The sequence below is a fragment of the Bos indicus genome, chromosome 25, assembly GCF_029378745.1.
Source record: "Bos indicus isolate NIAB-ARS_2022 breed Sahiwal x Tharparkar chromosome 25, NIAB-ARS_B.indTharparkar_mat_pri_1.0, whole genome shotgun sequence".
NCBI lineage: Eukaryota > Metazoa > Chordata > Mammalia > Artiodactyla > Bovidae > Bos > Bos indicus.
The window spans coordinates 29,145,513-29,167,922 of NC_091784.1; the positions used below are offsets into that span (position 1 = coordinate 29,145,513).

Here is a 22,410-nt window from a genome sequence, read left to right on the forward strand (position 1 = left end):
TATGATTCCAGTCCTTTAAATTTACCAAGACTTCTTTTATGGCCTGTTTTAGAGAATGTTAACATGTGCACTTGAAAACAAAATATATTCTGCCATTGTTGTTTGGACTGTTTTATAGATGTTTGCTATATCTAGTTGACTTGAGTGTTGTTCAGGTCTTCTGGTTCCTTGTAAATCCTTTGTCTGGTTATGTTATCCATATTGAAAGTAGAGTATTGAAGTCTCTAACTATTATTATTGAATTATCTATTTCTTCTTTCAATTCTATCAGTTTGTAGTTGTTGCTTCTTATATTTGGGGTTTTTGTTAGGTGCATATGTGTTTACATATGTACCTAATATGTTGACATACTTTCTACAAGTATGTCTTATAGAAAGCATATATTTGGATTTTTTTAATTGTTTTTTATTTCTGTTTTGATCCATTCTGCCAATCCTCACCTCTTGAGTGTTGAATCCATTTACATTTAATGTGATTACTGGTATATTAGGATTTATTGGGTTGACCAAAAAGTTCATTCAGGTTTCCTGGTAACATCTTATGGAAAAATCCAGTGAACTTTTTGGTCAACTGAATGTGCTGTACTTGGTTGCTGAGTCATGCCCGACTCTCTGTGACCCCGTGGATGATAGCCCGCCAGTCTTCTCTGTCCATGGGGATACTCCAGGCAAGAATACTGGAGTGGGTTGCAATGCCCTCTTCCAGGGCATCTTCCCAACCCAGGGATCGCAGCCAGGTCACCCACATTGCAGGTGGATTCTTTACTGTCTGAGCCACCAGGGAAGCCCTGGCCAATCGAATATGTCTCCCATTTTGCTATTTGTTTCCTATATGTCTTAACGTTTTTTTAGTTTCTCTATTCCTCCTATTCCTATACAAGAAATAAAGGGAGCCCTTAGTGCTGAAATGAAAAGACACTAGACAGTAACCCAAATCCACACGAAGAAATAAGCACTAATAAAGGTAACTGCACAGATTAATACAAGAGACGGTGAACATGTTTTTGCTTGTAACTTGTTTCTATATGAAAGAAGACAGCTGCATAAAGCAATAACTATAAAACTGTTGACAGGATTAAATTTTTTTGTATTAAAATTTTCCAGTATATGTTTACATTAGCTTATTTCTTTTATTATAATATTTTTTATTTTTCTGGAGATTACAGTTAATATCTTAGAGCAATCTACTTTGGATTAATATCAATTTAATTTCAATAGTACACAAAAACTTTGTTTTAATAGAGTTCTGCTCATTTCCTCTTTCTTTGTATTCTTATTGTAAGGTGCATACTTTGTATTACAATTCTGTCAACGGTTTTATAGTTATTGCTTTATGCAGTTGTCTCCTTTTGTATAAAAAATAAGTTACAAGCAAAAATATGTTCACTGTCTTTTGTATTTATCTGTGCAGTTACCTTTATTAGTGCTTATTTCTTCGTGTGGATTTGGGTTACTGTCTAGTCTTTTCATTTCAGCATTAAGGGCTCCCTTTATTTCTTGTATAGGAAGAAATCTACTTTTTTCCTTAAAAAATATTTTTAAGGAAAGGAAGCAGCCCTTCTAGCATTGAATTCTTTCAGTTTTGTTTACTGGGAATGTCTTAGTTTCTCCTTCATTTTTGAAGGATAGTTTTACTGGATATAGAATTTTTGATTGATACTCTTTGTCATTTAGCACTGTGAATATGTCATCTCACTGTCTCTGGCCTCTGGTTTTGACTGAGAAGTCAGCTCATTATCTTACTGAGGATTTTCAATGCAGCAAGTCACTTTTTTCTTGGTATCTTCAATATCATGTTTTTGGCTTCTGACAGTTTGATTATAATGTGTTTAACTATACATCTCTTCGATTTATCCTACTTGATGTTTAGAGATTAATATTTTTGACTGAATTTAGGGTGTTTTCAGCTATTTCTATAAGTCTGATTTTTTCTTTTTGTCTTCTGAGACTTTGGCATATTTTGGTATACTTGATGATATCCCACAGATCTGAGGCTGAATTCATTTTTGTTCATTCTTCTTTCTGTTATTCAGACTGAAGATTGATCTCTCTTTAAGTGTGCAGATTCTTCAGCTAGCTTAAATCTACTGTGGAGCCCCTTTAGTGAAGTTTTCATTTTAATTATTGTACTTTTCAACTCCAGAATGTCTGTTTCTTTTTTTTAAATAATAATTTTTATCTCTATTGATACTCTCTATTTGGTGAGAAATCATTTTCATAATTCATTTTAATTCTTTAGACATGCTCTCCTTTAGTTCTTTGAATGTATTTACAATAGCTGATTTAAACTCCTTATCTACTAAATCTAATACCTGGGCTTCCTCGGGGATAGTTTTTATTGGCTGCCATTTTCCCCCTGTGTTTGGGTCATACTCTCTTGTTTTGGTGTGTCCTTCATGGTTTTTGCTGAAAAATGGACATTTTAAATATTGTAATGCAGCTACTCTGGAAATCACCCTCTCTCCCAGGGGTTTGTTGTTTTTGCTGTTTGCTTTTTACTTTTTTGGACTAATTCTGTTAACTCTGTAGCCTTTGTCCTGTGTAACCACTGAAGTCTCTGCTTGGTTTTCTTAGTGGTTAGCAAACGATTGGGCAGATTTCCTTAATGTATTCAACCCATAAGTCCCCAGCCTAGTGGAGGGACCCTGTGTGTGTGTGTGTCTCTCTGTGTGTTATGGCTCCCTTCATGCACCAGCAGTTTACATTGTGCCTTAACCTTTACTTTCTGCTTGTGTAGAACATCAAGATCAGACAGAGGTGAGAGTAGGGCCTTCCTAGGCCTTTCCTGGGTATGTACGTGCCTTCCAGATTCCTAAAAATATGTTGAAGCTTTTCTGAACCTTCTATGTACATCTCTTTCCTCAGTTTTTCCTTTTAAGTTTTTGAATCAATGTATTTGCCCCAGTTGTTGTTGCCACTGCAGACAGCTGTGGCATTAAAAAAATTGTCTCTGATTATTTTAATAAATGCCCTGGGATAGGATTGTTCACATTGAGGGTGCTCGGATTCAGGTCCAGTAAGGATAAGCCCTGAGAATGGAGTTTTTCCAGTGAGCTGCTGGACAAGTTAAGTAGTACAGTTCTTTTTTAAAATAATGTTATTGATTTATTTTTGGCTGTACTGGATCTTTGTTGCTGTGCAGGCTTTTCTCTAGTTGTGGCAGGTGGGCGCTACTTTCTAGTTGTGGTGCTCTGGCATCTCAATGCAGGGGTTTCTCTTGGGTCAAAACAGGCTTTAGAGCACGTGGGCTTCAGTAGTTGCGGCTCCCGGCCTCCAGAGGGCAGGTTCAGCTGTTGTGGCGCTGGCTTAGTTGCCCCACAGCATGTGGGATCTTCCTAGACCAGTGATCGAACCTCTGTCTCCTGCATTGGTAGGCGGATTCCTTACCACTGAGCCACCAGGGAGGCCCTAAGTAGTACAGTACAGTCCCATGGACTATAGCCCATTCTATACTATACTGTACTATAGTACAGTTCTTTAGAGATGTGGTTTTGAAGGAGCCTGCTAACCTCTTCTGCTCCTTAAGTGGCTTCTGGGCTGCTGTTATTCACAGCTGCCACGTTTACTGGTTGTTGGTTTCCCAGGCTTCCATGGAGCTGGGAAGAGGGAAATAGGGCAAGTTGAAATGCCATAAAGCTTGCTTTGCTTACTGAAAGTCAGCTGCTTTTCATGAATAAATGTTTCTTAAATTGTTGCAAGCTTTTGGTTACTTTTAAGATCTCTGAAAAAGTTGGTTTTGACCATTTGTGCCAGCGTTCTCATCAATTTTATTGACTATCATGCTTTTAGAGGTCTTTCCTCTGCCATGCTGGATGTGTTACCTTTAGGCTTTTCTTATATTTATGTCATAGAAGTGTTTCATACGTTAGTTTTAGCACATTTTTTAGGTTACTGATAACTTCAAGACATTTTTGTTTTTCCTGTTTGCTTTTATTTTTCTGCACTCTGATTAAGCTGACTACTTGTATTATTTTCTGAATACATGCTATCCCTTTCTAGTTTGAGGCTTCTTATTATCTTATTTTCTCTGCTCAAAACACTCTTTCTTCCATCACTCCCACAGTGGGAGTTCTGTTTATCTTCTAAGATTCATTTATGAGCCTATGGATGTGATCTTTTCTTGGAAAACTTGTATTTTTTCACATCTTTTGTATGACCTTTTAATTCCATCATATATACATATAGAGAGAATATGCATCCTAATTTCTTGTCTTTTCCACCCTCCTGCTAAATGCTAGTTCTTTGAAGGCAAATGATGAATCATACTCATTTATATGCTCAGTAAATATTTATTTAATTGAAGTGTAAGAGTAAGGTTTTATAGCAAGAATGTTCCACATTTTGAGTATTGTTACTGGGAATTGCATTTTATTCATTTACTATTGAACTCCAGGAAGAGGTCTACTCTGGAAAAATATACCAACCACACCCTATACTATATAATCTTTAGCAAGGTACAGGAACATAAGAGTATAAAGGCAAAATTCAATTTTTCTCATAGAAATTATTTTAATAGTGATTTCTAATCAAAGATTTGATACCCAAATTTTTATGAAGAAGGTCGCAGAATTCCAGCTGTAAGTAACTTTGTGTCAGACACATAATTTCTCTTGACAGAAGTGGGGATTTATTTACATTTGAGAGTGATTGTACTGAAGCAAAACTAAACTGCAGAAAAACACAGGAATTGTAGAGCTACTTGATGCCTTTCACGTACGTCTGTTATTTCTTGGGACCAGATCTAGCTCTCCATTCTTGATCCCATCTTGATGAAGTCATCAGGGACTTGCAGAAAGTGTGCAAAAATGCATGGTATCCGTTTATACAAATAAAGCAGAATGCATACATGGATTTAGAGTTTTCTTCTATCATTCTAATTAGATCTGAGATGACTGAAATAGGATAATTCAAAAGCTAGGTGCATTTTTTAAACCATAGGCTGATGAAAGCCTTATAACACTGCCAGAGTTTTAAATTCACTTCATTTGCATATTCATGTTGTCTGTGTTGCTTTTTGTTTATGCCAAGCCTAGGGAAGCACCATGGAATTGTCATCATAGTTTTAGAGCCAGACCTGGATCCAGCTTGGTTTGCCAGGTATTGATATCTTAAATGAGTTGCTTATTCTTTCTGAGCTTCAGTTTCCTTGTATGTAAAATGATTCTGGGAAAGAAGTGTTAATTTATCTTCTGGTTTGTTGCAGTGAGACTAAGAGAGTACAAAAAAAAGTAAGATTCTGATTTATTCATCAATGAGAGTATGAAATGATAGATGAAATAGACTGATCAATAAAGAAAGTGGATTAGAAGAGCAAGGGCCAGAGGGGGAAAAACAAGAATTGAACTTTGTACTTTAGTCTTTCTGAATATAGTCAAACTGTATTTTCACATTGGAATCAGGAAGAAAGATTGATCAGTATTCTAATTATAGTGTAATTATAGTGAAATGTTAGCTGTCTGGGATTTTAGTGAGAAAAAAAGTTTAGTGGGTTCACGCAACATTTATTGATGTGCAATATGCAGGTAGGATAAAGATGTAGTCAGTATCTTTATAGCTAATTACACTCATAGAATCTAGTTATATTAACTTGTTGGCAATCAAGAATCCATTAACTCATTCAAAAGTCCCTACTTTCAAGAAGTACACAGTCTACTGAAAAAAGACGAATTCCATAAGAAGAAATCAGATATGGGTAAGTACAAGGGCACTAGGAAGGACACCTGTGTCGAATGAAGCAGAGAGCTGTGAGGAAGGCTTCCTAGAAGGGGTCGTCTTGAAACGGAATATTGAAGGACGAGCAGGAGTCGTAAGTGGTGCTTCAGGTTGTTAAGATGATGGCAGCCTTGGGTGAGAGAGTGTGTGTGTGTGTGTGCGCATTTGGGGTGTTGATGATGTGGAGTAGTAAAAGCAGAGGCTGAGCGCCAGGTGAGGACTAGATCATGAAGGGCCTTATGTTATGGTGAGGACTTTTTTCTGAAAGAAGTAGAAAGCCATTGAAGAGTTTTAAGCAGGGGAGTGTCATAAGTTTATTTACATTTTAGAGAGATCTCTCCTGAAACAGGATAGTGAATGAACTGACTAAAGGAAGTCAGAGAGTAGTAGTCAGGAGGCTATGGAGTTATCTTTGAGAATAAGATGAGGGTGAGACTTAAAGCCATACCAACAAGGGAAGTACAAGGGAGAAGAAAAGATTCAAGAGCTATAAAGGAGGCAGAATTGATAGGACTTTATCTGCTGTGTATGAAGAGATTAAGGAAGGAGCTACAGAAAGGCTCCCAGATTTTTAGCTTGTGCATTTGGGAGGAAGTGGTTCATTTACCAGTAGAGAAAACTAAAGAGGAGGATTGATTTACTAGAGAAAATATGTTCCATTTTGTGTTCTTTGAATTTGATAGGCCCAGTGGAAAATCCAGATAGAGTTTATCCCTTGGTTTTTGAATGATCAGTTCTTGGGATTTAGCATAAAAGTTTTGGCTGCATATAGATTTGTGAGGCATCAGAAAATAAATAGGGGGCTGCCATAGATGAAGCTGGGTGAGTGTAGGAGTGTAGTTGAGGGAACCCAGTTGTTCTTTGTTGTTCAGTCGCTAAGTTGTGTTCTGACTCTTTGTGACCCTATGGACTGGAGCATGCCAGGCTCCTCTGTCTTCCACTATCTCCTGGAGTTTGCTCAAATTCATGTTCACTGAGTTGGTGATGCATCTCATCCTCTGCTGCTGTCTTCTCCTTCAATCTTTCCAAGCATCAGGGTCTCTTCGCACCAGGTGGCCAAAGTATTGGAGCTTCAGCAGCAGTCCTTCCAATGAATATTCAGGGTTGATTTCCTTTAGGATTGACTGGTTTGCTCTCCTTGCAGTTAAGGGCACTCTGAAGAGTCTTCTCCAGCACTTCTCCGGTTTGAAAGCATCAGCTCTTTGGTGCTTGGCCTTCTTTGTGGTCCAACTCTCACGTCTGTATATGACTACTGGAAAAACCAATGGTGGTGGTGGTTTAGTCACTAAGTCGTGTCCAACTTTTGCTACCCCATGTACTGTAGCCTGCCAGGCTCCTCTGTCCATGGGGTTCTCCAGGCAGAAATACTGGAGTGGGTTGCCATTTCCTTCTCCAGAGGATCTTCCCTACCCAGGAGTCAAACCTGGGTCTCCTTCATTGCAGGCAGATTCTTTACTGACTGAGCTACAAGGGAAGCCCCAGAAAAACCAATGCCATAAGTTAAATGATGTTTTGTGACTGGTTTAAAAATTTATATACGTAGTTGGGGCTGTTTTTTGAGGCTTTCTATTTTGTTCCATTGATTAATATTAGTATCATAACAGTTAAAATATTTTTGCTACCACCTTAATATCTGTATGGTTCTTTCCAAAGTGTTGGAAAAGTTGTTTTCCCCATCTTCTATGAATTTTGTAGATTCAATTGAAAAAACTCAGTTGGAATAATGACTGGGATTGCAAAATTGTTTCATGACCTCCAGATTACTTTGGTTTTGTTTATTTGTAGTTCCTGGTTTCATTTTTGACATTATTTGTTGAACATTTGCTTTCTTTCAGATGACTCTGTAGGCATTTTAAAGAGATTCAAGAAAGAAGATTTCACTAGTGCTTATTCATCTATAAATTCCTTTATATTTTATTTGATAATAGTGCACCTGCTGCATGAGTGATGAATGGGTTTTAATTTGTGCTCTAAGGGAGCTTATAGTTTAGTGGGGGTAAACTAACCACAATACAGTGCATGAGTGTGCAAACTAATGTGTTTTTACCAAGGCTTGAGGTTACAGAAGAAGAAGCAATTGATTTTGAGGGGAAGGGGGATGAGTAAAGAGCACTCAGGAGGCATGTACGACAGAGAATGGGGCTTGACACAGGAGGCAGCAGCGTGGGCAGGGGCCAGGTGTGTGTGGAGGGCCTGGTGTGGATGCGGGGTGGTCCTGAAAGGGGCAGGCTTCTGGGGGGAGTGCCAAGACATGAAGCTAGAGGAAGAGCTGAAGCCAGTGTATGAGGGGTGCCACAGGCCTGTGTTCTTTAGAGGTCCTTTCACAGGTTGTTCACCTGATGGTCACAGCAGCCTGGGAAACAAGAGAACTTGCAGGTGTTCCTTTATCTTTGCGTTGTCTCTTCGGTCTTACTTCTTATACTTTCTACTCTAATTACATCTGGAAAAGAGTTTATCATTATCCCTGTTTTATGAATGAGGAACTTGATGCTCAATGATTTATCTAGTTCCATGTGACTAAGATAAAATGACTTTCAGATTAGAGCCCACGTTTTCTGACTAATACACTAGGCTGCCTTTATATTATTTCAGTGGCATCTTCTTTTCTATTTTTCCTATTGTAGTTACTTGAATAGTTTCCTATTCTAAACTTGAGAGGTTGGAGGGAAAATTGCCCAGTTGAATAACTGAATAAGAGTGTATAGTTTGAGCAAAGTTGTTCTTTCTTTTCTTTGGGTTCTCTCTCATGGGTGACTTAAAAAGACAATAAACGTAAGTGAAGAATCCAGGATAGGACGGTTAGCCTGCCGTGGGCCTCTGACTTATAAGTCTGAGGAGGTTAGAACTTGGTAACTTGAACCTTTTATTTCATTTAACCCTTTTATTATAAAAATTTTCAAACATATGCAGAAATAAATTATGTTGAGCCCTCAAGTACCCATCGCTCAGCTTCAACACTGATTAACTCGTAGTCATATAATTTCTCTCCTTCCCACACATCTGCCTTCAGATATTTTTGAAGTAATTCCCAGACATCATTTCACTGGATTTGAACTTTAGAAATGCCATGCTTGAGTTTAACATGTGCTGTTGTCTCTATTTGTGTCCTAGACATTCAGTTCAGTCGCTCAGTCATGTCCGACTCTTTGCGACCCCATGAACTGCAGCACGCCAGGCCTCCCAGTCCATCACCAACTCCCGGAGTCCACCCAAACCCATGTCCATTGAGTCAGTGATGCCATCCAACTATCTCATCCTCTGTCATCTCCTTCTCCTCCTGCCCTCAATCTTTCCCAGCATCAGGGTCTTTTCAAATGAGTCAGCTCTTCGCATCAGGTAGCCAAAGGATTGGAGTTTCAGCTTCAACATCAGTCCTTCCAATGAACACCCAGGACTGATCTCCCCCAGGATGGACTGGTTGGACCTCTTTGCAGTCCAGGGGACTCTCAAGAGTCTTCTCCAACACCACAGTTCAAAAGCATCAATTCTTCACTGCTCAGCTTTCTTTGTAATCCAACTCTCACATCCATACATGACCACTGGAAAAACTTAGCCTTGACTAGACGGACCTTTGTTGACAAAGTAATGTCTCTGCTTTTTAATATGCTGTCTAGGTTGGTCATAACTTTCCTTCCAAGGAGTAAGCGTCTTTCAATTTCATGGCTGCAGTCACCATCTGCAGTGATTTTGGACCCCCAAAAAATAAAGTCAGCCACTGTTTCCCCATCTATATGCCATGAAGCGATGGGACTGGATGCCATGATCTTAGTTTTCTGAATGTTGAGCTTTAAGGGAACTTTTTCACTCTCCTCTTTCACTTTCATCTGGAGGCTCTTTAGTTCTTGTTCACTTTATGCCATAAGGGTGGTGTCATCTGCATATCTGAGGTTATTGATATTTCTCCAAGTGATCTTGATTCCAGCTTGTGCTTCCTCCAGCCCAGCGTTTCTCATGATGTACTCTGCATATAAGTTAAATAAGCAGGGTGACAATATACAGCCTTGACGTACTCCTTTTCTATTTGGAACCAGTCTGTTGTTCCATGTCCAGTTCTAACTGTTGCTTCGAGATCTGCATACAGGTTTCTCAAGAGGCAGGTGAGGTGGTCTGGTATTCCCATCTCCTTCAGAATTTTCCACAGTTTATTGTGATCCACACAGTTAAAGGCTTTGGCATAGTCAATAAAGTAGAAGTAGATGTTTTTCTGGAACTCTCTTGCTTTTTCGATGATCCAGCTGTTGTTGGCAATTTGATCTCTGGTTCCTCTGCCTTTTCTAAAACCAGCTTGAACATATGGAAGTTCACAATTCACGTATTGCTGAAGCCTGGCTTGGAGAATTTTGAGCATTACTTTACTAGCGTGTGAGATGAGTGCAATTGTGCGGTAGCTTGAGCATTCTTTGGCATTGCGTTTCTTTGGGATTGGAATGAAAACTGACCTTTTCCAGTCCTGTGGGCACTGCTGAGTTTTCCAAATTCGCTGACATATTGAGTGTAGCACTTTCACAGCATCATCTTTCAGGATTTGGAATAGCTCAACTGGAATTCCATCACCTCCACTAGCTTTGTTCTTAGTGATGCTTCCCTAAGGCCCCCCTGACTTCACATTCCAGAATGTCTGGCTCTAGGTGAGTGTGAGTGATCACAGCATTATCTGGGTGATTATCACATTATCACAGTGATTAATTGCGTTGTGAAAATCTTTTTTGTACAGTTCTTCTTTGTATTCTTGCCACCTCTTCTTAAAATCTTCTGCTTCTGTTAGGTCTGTACCATTTCTGTCCTTTATTGAGCCCATCTTTACATGAAATGTTTCCTTGGTTTCTCTAATTTTCTTGAAGAGATCTCTAGTCTTTCCCATTCTATTGTTTTCCTCTATTTCTTTGCACTGATCACTGAGGAAGGCTTTCTTATCTCTCCTTGCTATTCTTTGGAACTCTGCATTCAAATGGGTATATCTTTCCTTTTCTCCTTTGCTTTTCACTTCTCTTCTTTTCACAGCTATTTGTAAGGCCTCTTCAGACAACAATTTTGCTTTTTTGCATTTTTTTTTCTAAGGGATGGTCTTGATTCCTGTCTCCTAAACAGTGTCACAAACCTCAGTCCATAGTTCATCAGGCACTCTGTCTATCAGATCTAGTCCCTTAAATCTATTTCTCACTCCCACTGTATAGTCATAAGGGATTTGATTTAGGTCGTAACTGAATGGTCTAGTGGTTTTCCCCACTTTCTTCAATTTCAGTCTGAATTTGGCAATAAGGAGTTCATGATCTGAGCCACAGTCAGCTCCCGGTCTTGTTTTTGCTGACCGTATAGAGCTTCTCCATCTTTGGCTGCAAAGAATATATAATCAGTCTAATTTTGGTGTTGACCATCTGGTGATGTCCATGTATAGAGTCTTCTCTCGTGTTGTTTAAAGAGAGTGTTTGCTATGACCAGTGTGTTCTCTTGGCAAAATTCTATTAGCCTTTGCCCTGCTTCATTCCGTACTCCAAGGCCAAATTTGCCTGTACTCCAGGTGTTTCTTGACTTCCTACTTTAGCATTCCAGTCCCCTATAATGAAAAGGACATCTTTTTTGGGTGTTAGTTCTAAAAGGTCTTGTAGGTCTTCATAGAACCGTTCAACTTCAGCTTCTTCAGCGTTACTGGTTGGGGCATAGACTTGGATTACTTTGATTTTGAATGGTTTGCCTTGGAAACGAACAGAGATCATTCTGTCGTTTTTGAGATTGCATCCTAGTACTGCATTTTGGACTCTTTTGTTGACTATGAGGCATTAGGTCCAGCTTTTTCCCTTCTGGCCATGGGGTTTATTGAAACGAAAATCCCAGTACACTCCCAGAGTCCCAGTAGATTCCCAGAGATCAGCAGTTGTGTATACTGTATTCTTCTTACCATTTGTTTTAGTGCCAGTCAGTCCCCAGGGGGTGGCTAGAAAAAGATACTCCTGTGTTGGTACTCTGATCATGAGCAGACATAAAGATTGGTTTTACAGCAGTGGGTTTATTTGAAGTTTCTGCTAAATGACAAAACTCATTCAAATTAACCTCTGGACACTTACTAATCATCAAGTTCAAAGACATGAATTTTTCTTTTTGCTAAAAAGCTGGAAGCAAATAGAGAAACCATCTCTGGACAGGACTTTGGACAGGAGGCAAGGTAGCACTGGCTATTTCTGTTTGCCCCATTGGTTGGCATGAATAAGCACAGAAAGCAAGAAGCTAATGATTAACAAAGGAAAGAAAGCTTTTAGGGGATTGTTGCATTCCTATAATTTATCTTTTGCTGGAAAATCTACCCAGAATATCTTTGTATGTAGCACATGGCTACCTTCCGGATTTTAAAGGAAGGATGTAAAGAATGTGCTCATGAGCACATGTGGGCCTGTGTGTATGTGCCGAGTGTTGGGCATGGTCTGCTGATTACCAGTCTCTTACACCGCTATGTTTGTTGACTGAAACTGTTTGCTTAGAAATCTTTATAAAATTGACAGTGATCCAAGTATGAAGTTTAATGTCAGCCTTTTCTTTTTCTCCAGAACTTTATTTCTGGGAGTCTTTCATTTGGCTTTCTGGGGCAGAGAAGTCTTGTTAATAGTAATTTTTCAGATATGTCTGAGGCTGTGCTTTTTCTTTCTCCTGGAGATAAAAATGAGACTGAACTTTCTCATGTTTCCTTCTAGCTCAGCCTCAGCTTTGTAAATGTCCCATTTGAGAAAATGTTGAGCCTCCTTGTCTGAAAATACAGTGATGTGGACTTTAGGAAATGGAAAGAGGCCAGTGTAAGAGTGCATGTGTGGCATATGCAGGCGGACAGTGGTCAAATATGTAATGGTAATTATCAGACAAGCTTTCTTCTTAAATTATAGAGCTACTTTTTCCCAGAGATTGAGAAGACTCAGTATTGAGGTATGAATAGAGGCCTCAAGCTCTGCAGAGTCTCTTTTCTATAGATGTTTTCTTCTGAGTCTGAGTAGTTTACTGATGCTTTTTGAAGGCTCAGTGTACACTGCGACCTTGTGCTCTTTGAAGCATGCTGTGGTAGGGAACGGGACATAGACAAGGTTTCTGAGCTTCAGGACTTTAAAATCTTTTGGAGTAAGTAAAATATACCCAATAAATGAAGTGACCTTCAAAGAACAGGTAAGATTTAAAGAGGTGGTGAGAAGAATGTGCTACTTGGGCCTTGGACCAAATGATGTAAAGTAGCATTCATGCTCTATGATTCTTCAAGTTAAGAAACATCTAAAGGACAGGACCTTAGGCTTCATAAACTTAGTAAAAAGTAATGAGAATATTTCTGGGGAAACCGAGAATCCTCTTCTTTTCCTTTTCTGTATCTCTTACAAGGCCTTTGACTACTGTCTTACTTGCTTTTGAACATTTGGAAGGGGAGATAGAACATACTTTTTTCCCCTAAGTGTGTTGGGGAAGACAGTGTTCAATTTAAAATACAACAGTAATGAAGGCTTGAAAAAAATCACCTCAAATTATGTTAATTGACTCAACCATCAAGTTGTGAGGACACATGCTGGGATACATGGCAGGGTTTTCTTTACCCCAAACTGTCCCTTAGTGAAGAGGAAGTTGCCTTCATTTGAGTCCTTATGCTATGCTATGCTAAGTCGCTTCAGTCGTGTCCGACTCTGTGCGACCCCATAGACAGCAGCCCACTAGGCTCCACCATCCCTGGGATTCTCCAGGCAAGAATACTGGAGTGGGTTGCCATTTCCTTCTCCAATGCATGAAAGAGAAAAGTGAAAGTGAAGTCGCTCAGTCGTGTCCGACTTTTAGCGACCCCATGGAGTGCAGCCTACCAGGCTCCTCCGTCCATGGGATTTTCCAGGCAAGAGTACTGGAGTGGGGTGCCATTGCCTTCTCCAAGCCTCTAATGTGAAGAAGCCTCTACTATTTCACTTTGAACAGCAAACTACTGTTTTGGAATAGTGTTAATAAGCCTGACTTCCATCAGTGCTTTTGATGACTATTGACAGAATCAGTAGAATGAGACAGAGGAATTTAACGTGAGATTTAGTGTTGGATGTCTTCAAATAAACCTTTTCAAGACCATTTTGAAAGATAATACCAGGCTTTGAGCAAAGGATTGACACGTTCTGACTTAAGTTTTGGAAAGATCTCTTTGGCTGTTGAGTTGAGAACAGACTGTGGGGGGCAGGAGCAGAAGTAAGGGCACCTTTCAGAAATCCTGGTGGAGAATCTGGATGGTCCTAGTGGAAATGTTAAGTGGTGGGATTCTGACTATATTTTGAAGGGAGAGCTGGCAGAAATTTTGTCAGATTTGAATGTAGGGTAATGAGAAAGAGGTAAATAAAATATGTATTAAAAGTTTTAAAATCAAGCACATCTTACACCCTTTGACCTAGCAATTCCTCTTTTAAAAATTCAGAGTAGGACTTCCCTGGTGGTCCATTGGTTAAGAATCTACCTGCCAATGCAGGGGACGGGTTCAATCCCTGGTCCAGGAAGATCTCACATGCCACGGAACAACTAAGCCCGGGCTCCACAACTACTGAGCATTCTGGAGCCTCAGGCTGAAATGTAGGTTTCATTTCTATAGAACTCAGGAGTGCACTTGTTAGGTTGTATGATAAGTATATGTTTAAATATAAACGTAAGTATGTTTATATTTATTAGACTCTGCCAGACTCTCTTTTTCTGTAATTTTTATTGGAGTATTGTTGATTTACAATGTTGTGTTAGTTTCTGCTGTACAGAAGAGTGAATCAGTTATGCACATATCCACTCTTTCTTAGATTGTTTCCCCATATATGTCATTCGACCGCACAGACTCTTTTTTATAGTGGACGTACCATTGTGCAATGTATGAGAAAGAGTTGCTCCTTATCTTTGTCAGCACTTGATATTGTCTGTCAGAATTTTTTATTTAAGCCATCCTAATAAGTGTGTAGTCCTTTTTTTTTAAAGCAGTATTATTGAGATGTAATCCACAAACCATAAATTTTCCCACAACCTGGGTTTAGAACACTTTCATCAGCCCAAAAAGAAACCACATATTTGTCACTGCCATCTTCCTTTTCCCCTCAGCCCCAGGAACCTACTAATTTTTGTCTCTACAAGTTTGCCTTTTCTGCATATTTTGTATAAATGAGATCATACAATATGTGATCTTTTATGAGCTTCTTTAGTCAATTAGCATAATGTTTTTAAGGTTCATCCAAATTGTAACATGTATCAGTACTCCTTTTTATGACTGAATAATACTCTATTGCATGGATGCACCATTTATTATTTACTCATTTATCAGTTGATGGACATTCGGGTTGTTGCTACTTTCTGGTGATGAATAATGATGCCACAAACATTTGTGTACAAGTTCTTTTTGTGGGCACATGTATTCAGTTCTCTTGGGTGGAATTGCTGGATGGTATGGTAACTCTGTGTTTAATTTTTTGAGGAACTGACTTACTGTTTTCTAAAGTGACTATGCCCTCACCAGTTTACAGTCCCACCCACTGGCATATATGAGGGTTTCAGTTTCTCCACATTTGTTACTGTCTTCATTTGTTATTCTCTTCATTTGTTACTGTCTGTGTTTTTTATTGTTGCTGTTTAGCGGGTTTGAAATGGTATCCCATTTTGGTATTGATTTGCATTTTCCTAAGACTAACATTGTTGAGCATTTTTTCATGTGCTAATTAACTATTTGTATGCCTTCTTTGGAAAAGATCTGTTTAGAGTTTTTGTCCATTTTTTATTGGGTTATTTGTCCTTACTGATGAATTGTAAGTTCTTTATATTTTCTGGATACAGGTCCCTTACTGGAGATGTGATTTGCATATATCTTCTCCCAGTTTTTGGTTTGTCTCTCACTTTTAGGATATTGTCCTTTGAAGTACAAAAGTTTTAAATTTTGATGAAGTCTAGTTTATCTGTTCTTTCTTTGTCTCTTGTACTTTTGTATCTAAGAAACTATGACCTAACACAAGGTCACAAAAATTTGCACTTCTGTTTTTGTCTAAGAATTTTATCATTTTAGCTTTTCCAATTAGGTCTCTGGCTCCTTTTGAGTTAATTTTGGTGACTAAGTATTCCACTTCCTTCCTTTACACGTGGATATCGAGCTGTCCTAGTGTCAGTTGTTGAAAAGAGTGCTCTTCCTTCCCTGAGTTATCTTGTCATCCTTGTCAAAAGTTAGTCGACCATGAATCTAATGGTTTGTTTCTGGACTTCCAGTCATCTGTGTGCCTGTTTTATAATGCTCGTATTGCATTAATTTCATTACTGTCATTTTGCAGTAAGTTCTGTGTTTTGTTTTTAATTTTTTCACTGCACGGCATGCGGGCTCCTAGTTTCCCTGGCCAGGAGTCAAACCTGCACCCTCTGCACTGGAAGCAGAGTCTTAACTCTGGACTGCCAGGGACGTCCCTGTAGTAAGTTTTGAAATTGGGAATTGTGAATCTTACAACTTTGTTTTTTAAAATAGTTTTGGCCAGACTGAGATCATATAAACCTAAATAGAATTAAGTAACTCCCTGCTTAGAATCTTTATATGAGTCATATCTGATGGAATCTATGATAAAATTTTATATCCTTAACCTGATCCACAAAATGTTTTTATTTTTAAAAACATTTTGTGGATCAGGTTAGGGATATAAAATATATTTATTTATTGAGGTCTTAGCTGTGATATGCAGGATCTTTCATTGTGGCACGCAGACTCAGGAGTGGGTGGACTCTGTAGTTGTGTAATGTAGGCTCTCTAGCTGCAGCATGTGGGGTTAGTTGCCCCACAGCATGTAGGGTCTTAGTTCCATGACTAGGGATCAAACTTGTGTCTCTTGCATTGAAAGGTGGATTCTTAACTACTGGACCACCAGGGAAGTCCCTGACTCATAAGATCTGACCCCTGCCCATCTTTCCAGTTTCATTTCTCATTCACTTTCTGTCTTGTTTACTTAAGCCTTAGCCTGCTCCTTGAAAGCTTGAAAAATGCCTTTCCATCGCAGGGCTTTTGTGTATCCGTTTAGTTTTGCTTAGAGTGCTCTTCTTAGCATTCTTTACCTAATTCCTACTCATTCTTCAGATTTTTACCTATCAGTTTTTAAGAAAGGCTATGCCAATTATTTTTAAAATACTTGTTTTTCTTTTCCTACTTAGAAAGGTAATTCATGTTCACTGTAGCAAATTTGAAAAATAAGGAAAGGTATCTTACAAGAAAACCAGAGAATAAGCATTTAATGTTGTAGAGACATCTAATGCTACCTTGTTATTTGGTTCTTTGGCTTTATTTTCTTTATCTGTTTGGAAGCCTGCAGAACTGTTTCATTCACATTTGAAGTTGAACTGTATTTGAAATTTGAAATCATCATATTTGAAATTGCCAGGGTGTTGCCAGATTGAGTTTATTGTCATTTGTTTTGCTTGAAAGGTAGGCCCTCACATGTATAAACTAATGTTTCTTTTCTTCATTTCAGAAAGATTTTTTTCCCCTTTGTGCTTGTGATGCAGTTTTAGTTTCTAAAGCCAAAATGTCATTTTCCTCAGGTTGAATCTTAATTCTCCATTCTTTATATTACTATCTTTTCTCTCCATTATTTTCTTTCCTTCCCACTTACTCCCTTTTAAATTAAATACTGGTGTAACATCTGAAGTGTGCCTTCTATGTTATGGATACAGTTTTCTGCATAGATATTTCAATGCTATATTGCTACCAATTATCTTAATTTTTTCTTTGCAGTCTGTTTTAAAAAAAGGTTTCATTTATTTATTTATTTTTGGCTGTGCTGGATCTTTATTGCTCTGCTTGGGCTTTCTCTAGTTGTGGCAAGCAGGGGGTACTCTTTGTTATGGTGTGTGGGCTTCTTAGTGTGGTGACTTATCTTGTTGTGGAGCATGGGCTCTAGGTGTGCAGGCTTCAGTGGTTGCAGTGTGTGGGCTCAGTAGTTACGGCAAACAGTTTTATGAGCTACAGCCTCAAACTACTCAAGCTCTTCTCGCTCCTTGCACATGTGCCGGCTGGAATGTCACACTGGCAGCACAGTGGGGCATGTGCATTACGCTCCCATTCAGCCTGAGCGATCTCCATTGATTCCAGCTTCAAAGGCTCTAGGCCTTGTAGTTTGTTCTGCCTTGCCCTACTCTGCCGAACCTCTGCATCTGCTGAGTGGATGAATGGTGGGGTGGGAGTAGTCAGGCACAAACACTGGAGGTTCTCACTGTTCTTACTCAGTGTTGAGCAGTTTTTAAAACATAAATGCTTCTTGGGTTGTTGTATTTCTTTGGTCAGTTTCATCCTGTTTTATAATTTGTTTTTGAGGCCCGGGGGTAGGGGAGGGGGCAACAGGGAGCAAGAATTAGCTTACCTTCTCATTAGTTCATAGCTAGAAGTCATGCTTCTTAGAATGTATTCTTTTTCCATTATAGTTAGTAATTTCCCCAGGTGTACTCACTGTCAGTCAGGATTGTTCAGTTGCCAAGTTGTGTCTGACTGTTTGCAGCCCCTTGAACTGCAGCACGCCAGGCTTCCCTGTCCTTCTCTATCTCCCTGAGTTTACTCAAACTCATGTCCGTTGAGTTGGTGATGCCATCCAACCATCTCATCCTCTGTTACCCCTTTCTCCTCTTGCACTCAATCTTTCCCAGCATCAGGGTCTTTTCCATGAGTCAGCTCTTTGCATCAGGTGGCCAGAGTATTGGAGCTTCGACATCAGTCCTTTCAATGAATAGTCAGGGTTGATTTCCTTGAGGGTTGACTGGTTTGCTCTCCTTGCAGTCCAACGGACTCTCAAGAGTCTTCTCCAACACCACAGTTCAAAAGCATCAATTCTTTGGCACTTACCTTTCTTTATGGTCCAACTCTCACATCTGTTCATGACTACTGGAAAAACCATAACTTTGACTATAGGGACCTTTGTCAGCAAAGTGATATCTCTGCTTTTTAATATGCTGTATAGATTTGTCATAGCTTTTCTTCTAAGGACCAAGCATCTTTTAATTTTGTGGCTGTAGTCACCATCCACAGTGATTTTGGAGCCCAAGAAAATAAAATCTGTCACTGTTTCCACTTTTTCCCCATCTATTTGCTGTGAAGGGATAGGACCAGATGCCATGATCTTCATTTTTTGAATGTTGAGTTTTAAGCTAGCTTTTTCCACTCTTTCACTTTGATCAGAAGGCTCTTTAGTTCCTCTTCACTTTCTGCCAGTAAAGGGGTACCATCTGCATATTTGAGGCTGTTGATATTTCTTTTGGCAGATTCCAGCTTGTGAGTCATCCAGCCTGGCATTTCTCATGATGTGCTCTGCATATAAGTTAAATAAGCAGGGTGACTATAAACAGCCTTGATGTACTCCTTTCCCAATTTTAAACCAGTCCGTTGTTCCATGTTGAGTTCTGTTTTTTCTTGTCCTGCTTACAGGTTTCTCAGGAGGCAGGTAAGGTGGTCTGGTATTCCCATCTCTTTAAGAATTTTCCATAGTTTGTTGTGATTCACACAGTCAAAGGCTTTAGCGTAGTCAATAAAGCAGAGGTATATGTATTTTTAGAATTTGCTTGCTTTTTCTATGATCCAGTGGACGTTGGCAATTTGATCTCTGGTTCCTCTGCCTTTTCTAAATCTGGCTTGTACATCTGGAAGTTCTCGGTTCACATACTGCTGAAGCCTAGCTCGAAGGATTTTGAGCATGATTTTGCCAGCATGTGAAACGAGTGCAGTTGTACAGTAATTTGAACATTCTTTGGCATTGCCTTTCTTTGGGATTAGAATGAAAATTGACCTTTTCCAGTCTTGTGGGACCTGCTGAGTTTTGTAAATTTGCTGGCATATTGAGTGCAGCATATATATATGCATACGTATATATATGTACATATATATATCTGAGAGTTTTTAAGGAATGTGATTATGGCACTGGCATTTCTAAAATCCATACAATAGTCTGGCAGGTAAGAGGTGATGTTAGCCTTGAGTCTAAATTCTTCAGGGCAGCAGGCTGGAAACTCAGGGTTTCTGTGTTGTTGTCTTGAGGAAAATCTCCCTTTTCTTCAGGAAATGTGTCTTTTCTCTTAAGGACTTCAGTTGTTGGATGAGGCCCACCTATGTTTTGTAGGATAACCTACTTTACTCACAGTTCAGTGTGTTGATTTGTTAGTCATTTAAAAAAAAAAAAAAAAACAAAAAACCTTCACAGAAACATTAGACTGGTGTTTGACCAAACACTGGGCACCATAGCCTAGCGAAGTTGACAGATAAAATTAAACACCACGCTTGCTCTCTGAAATTCAGGTTAAATTTACGTGCACATAGTATATGTGTCTAACGTGTATGCCTCTGCTCTTATGTGTCTGTGTCTTTGGTCATGGTGTATCTTCAGTTTAGAATATTCTTTGTGCCCAGATCTTATCTGTTCTTCTGAAGGCTAGATCACAGACACACACAGTTTTCTTTGCACCCTATACTAGCTCTTCTGAACTACTTCTTGTCACCAGATTCCTCTGTGTTCTGTCATGCCATTGTGCTTTTGCACACAAATTTCTGTTGCTTAGTGTAGTCTTTCCTCTTGTTTTATATAAGGCTTTTGTAGCTTCCTGAGGCATGCTTTGTGTGTTTTTTCATTATACTCCCATGGTCTCCTTTGCTTATTTCTGTTAAGGCACTGATCACATTTTGCTGTCATTGTATATCTGTCTGCCCATGAGACTGTTTCTTGAGAGCAGGGGTCATTGCACTGCTGTCCTTTTCAAAGTTTATCCTCAGCCAAGCCCAAGTATCTGGACTGTATCTAAATAAATACTTTATAGAATGAATAAACTGAATCTGTCTTAAAAATTTGATAGTTGTATATTTCTTCTGTGATTTCTCTTTAAAGTATAATGTGGAGATAATGAATTCTTGGCGATGAAGCAGCTCTGACTATCAGAGATGAACCTTGAGTTAGACTTGAAACATACTTGGGAATATTGAATATTTGCTTGGCTAACTAGAAATAATTCTATTTATTTTTCCATTCTGTGCAATGTCTGTAGCTTCAGTATTGTTACATAAAGAAAAGCTATTTCTGATTAGAAATGTTGATTTATTTTTGCTTTCATTTATATATGCTTGTATTCTAAGAATATCAGTGTACTTAAGACTGCTTCAGCTTCTTTCTAGCTCAAATGTAATGGTGATAACTGATTATTAAATTTGTCAACAACCTCAGTGTGATGGTAAAATAACTTTTTCCTTCTCTATTAGATGTTGGTCATCTTTCTGAAGTACACTGTCCATGGCCTGAATGTTTTCTGAAAATCATTTGGAGCAAAATATCTGTTCAATAGCAAGATAATCACATCAAGATGGTTGGAAAACTGAAGCAGAACTTACTATTGGCATGTCTGGTGATTAGTTCTGTGACTGTATTTTACTTGGGCCAACACGCCATGGAATGCCATCACCGAATAGAAGAACGTAGCCAACCCCTCAAACTGGAGAACATAAAGACCACTGTGCGAACTGCCCTGGACATCAAGGCCAATAAAACCTTTGCCTATCACAAAGATATGCCTTTAATATTTATTGGAGGTGTGCCACGGAGTGGAACCACGCTCATGAGGGCCATGCTAGATGCACACCCTGACATTCGCTGTGGAGAGGAAACCAGGGTCATTCCTCGAATCCTGGCTTTGAAGCAGATATGGTCACGGTCCAGTAAGGAGAAAATACGCTTGGATGAGGCTGGTGTCACCGATGAAGTGCTGGATTCTGCCATGCAGGCCTTCTTACTAGAAATCATTGTGAAGCATGGGGAGCCAGCCCCTTATTTATGTAATAAAGATCCTTTTGCCCTGAAATCCTTAACTTACCTTGCTAGGTTATTCCCCAATGCCAAATTTCTCCTGATGGTCCGAGATGGCCGGGCATCAGTGCATTCAATGATTTCTCGAAAAGTTACTATAGCTGGATTTGACCTGAACAGCTATAGGGACTGTTTGACCAAGTGGAATCGTGCCATTGAGACCATGTATAACCAGTGTATGGAGGTTGGCTATAAAAAATGCATGTTAGTTCACTATGAGCAACTTGTCTTACATCCAGAACGGTGGATGAGAACAGTCTTAAAGTTCCTCCAAATTCCTTGGAACCACTCAGTATTACACCATGAAGAGATGATTGGAAAAGCTGGGGGAGTATCTCTGTCAAAGTGAGTAGATTTTATGTTTTTTATTTGACCCTATATTCAGCTAATAAAGGGGTGTGTGTGTGTGTAAACTATAGCTCTTTCCTGGAATAGAGAGAGCTTCATCAATGAGTTCTTAAAAAGTTCTCTAACTGGTTCATTACACTTTAATTTACTTAATTCACTTTTAAATTTATGAATTATCCTTTTTATGTACTTGATGGAGGCAAAAATGGAGGCAAACCCAGTTTATAGCAGTAAAAGCACGGCAGACTTTCAAGTCCAACATTCAAATTTAGTGGCTTCTGATATTTAATTTCCAGATATTTTTGTTAATAAGGGTAGTTGACTTTTGTGTAGAGTATAGTCAGTATGAGGAAAAGCATCTACCATATTGAAAGTGAAAGTGTTAGTTGCTCTGTGACCCCATGGACTGTAGTCCTTGAGGCTCTTCTGTCCCTGGAATTCTACAGGCAAGAACACTGGAATGGGTTGCCATTTCCTTCTCCAGGGGATCTTCCCGACCCTGGGATTGAACTTGGATCTCCTGCATTGCAGGCAGA

The 22,410-nt window shown here is 39.1% G+C and overlaps 1 protein-coding gene across 2 annotated transcripts in view; it reads left to right on the top strand.

Moving 5' to 3' along the window:
• TPST1 (tyrosylprotein sulfotransferase 1) overlaps window positions 1–22,410 on the top strand; it is a 104,336-nt gene that overhangs the window by 11,149 nt on the left and 70,777 nt on the right. For both annotated transcript variants that reach the window (XM_070779991.1, XM_070779992.1), the window contains exon 2: window positions 20,926–21,871. In XM_070779991.1, the coding sequence (XP_070636092.1) occupies window positions 21,027–21,871 (845 nt within the window). In that variant the 5' untranslated portion in view covers window positions 20,926–21,026. The remainder of the gene's footprint in view (window positions 1–20,925; window positions 21,872–22,410) is intronic.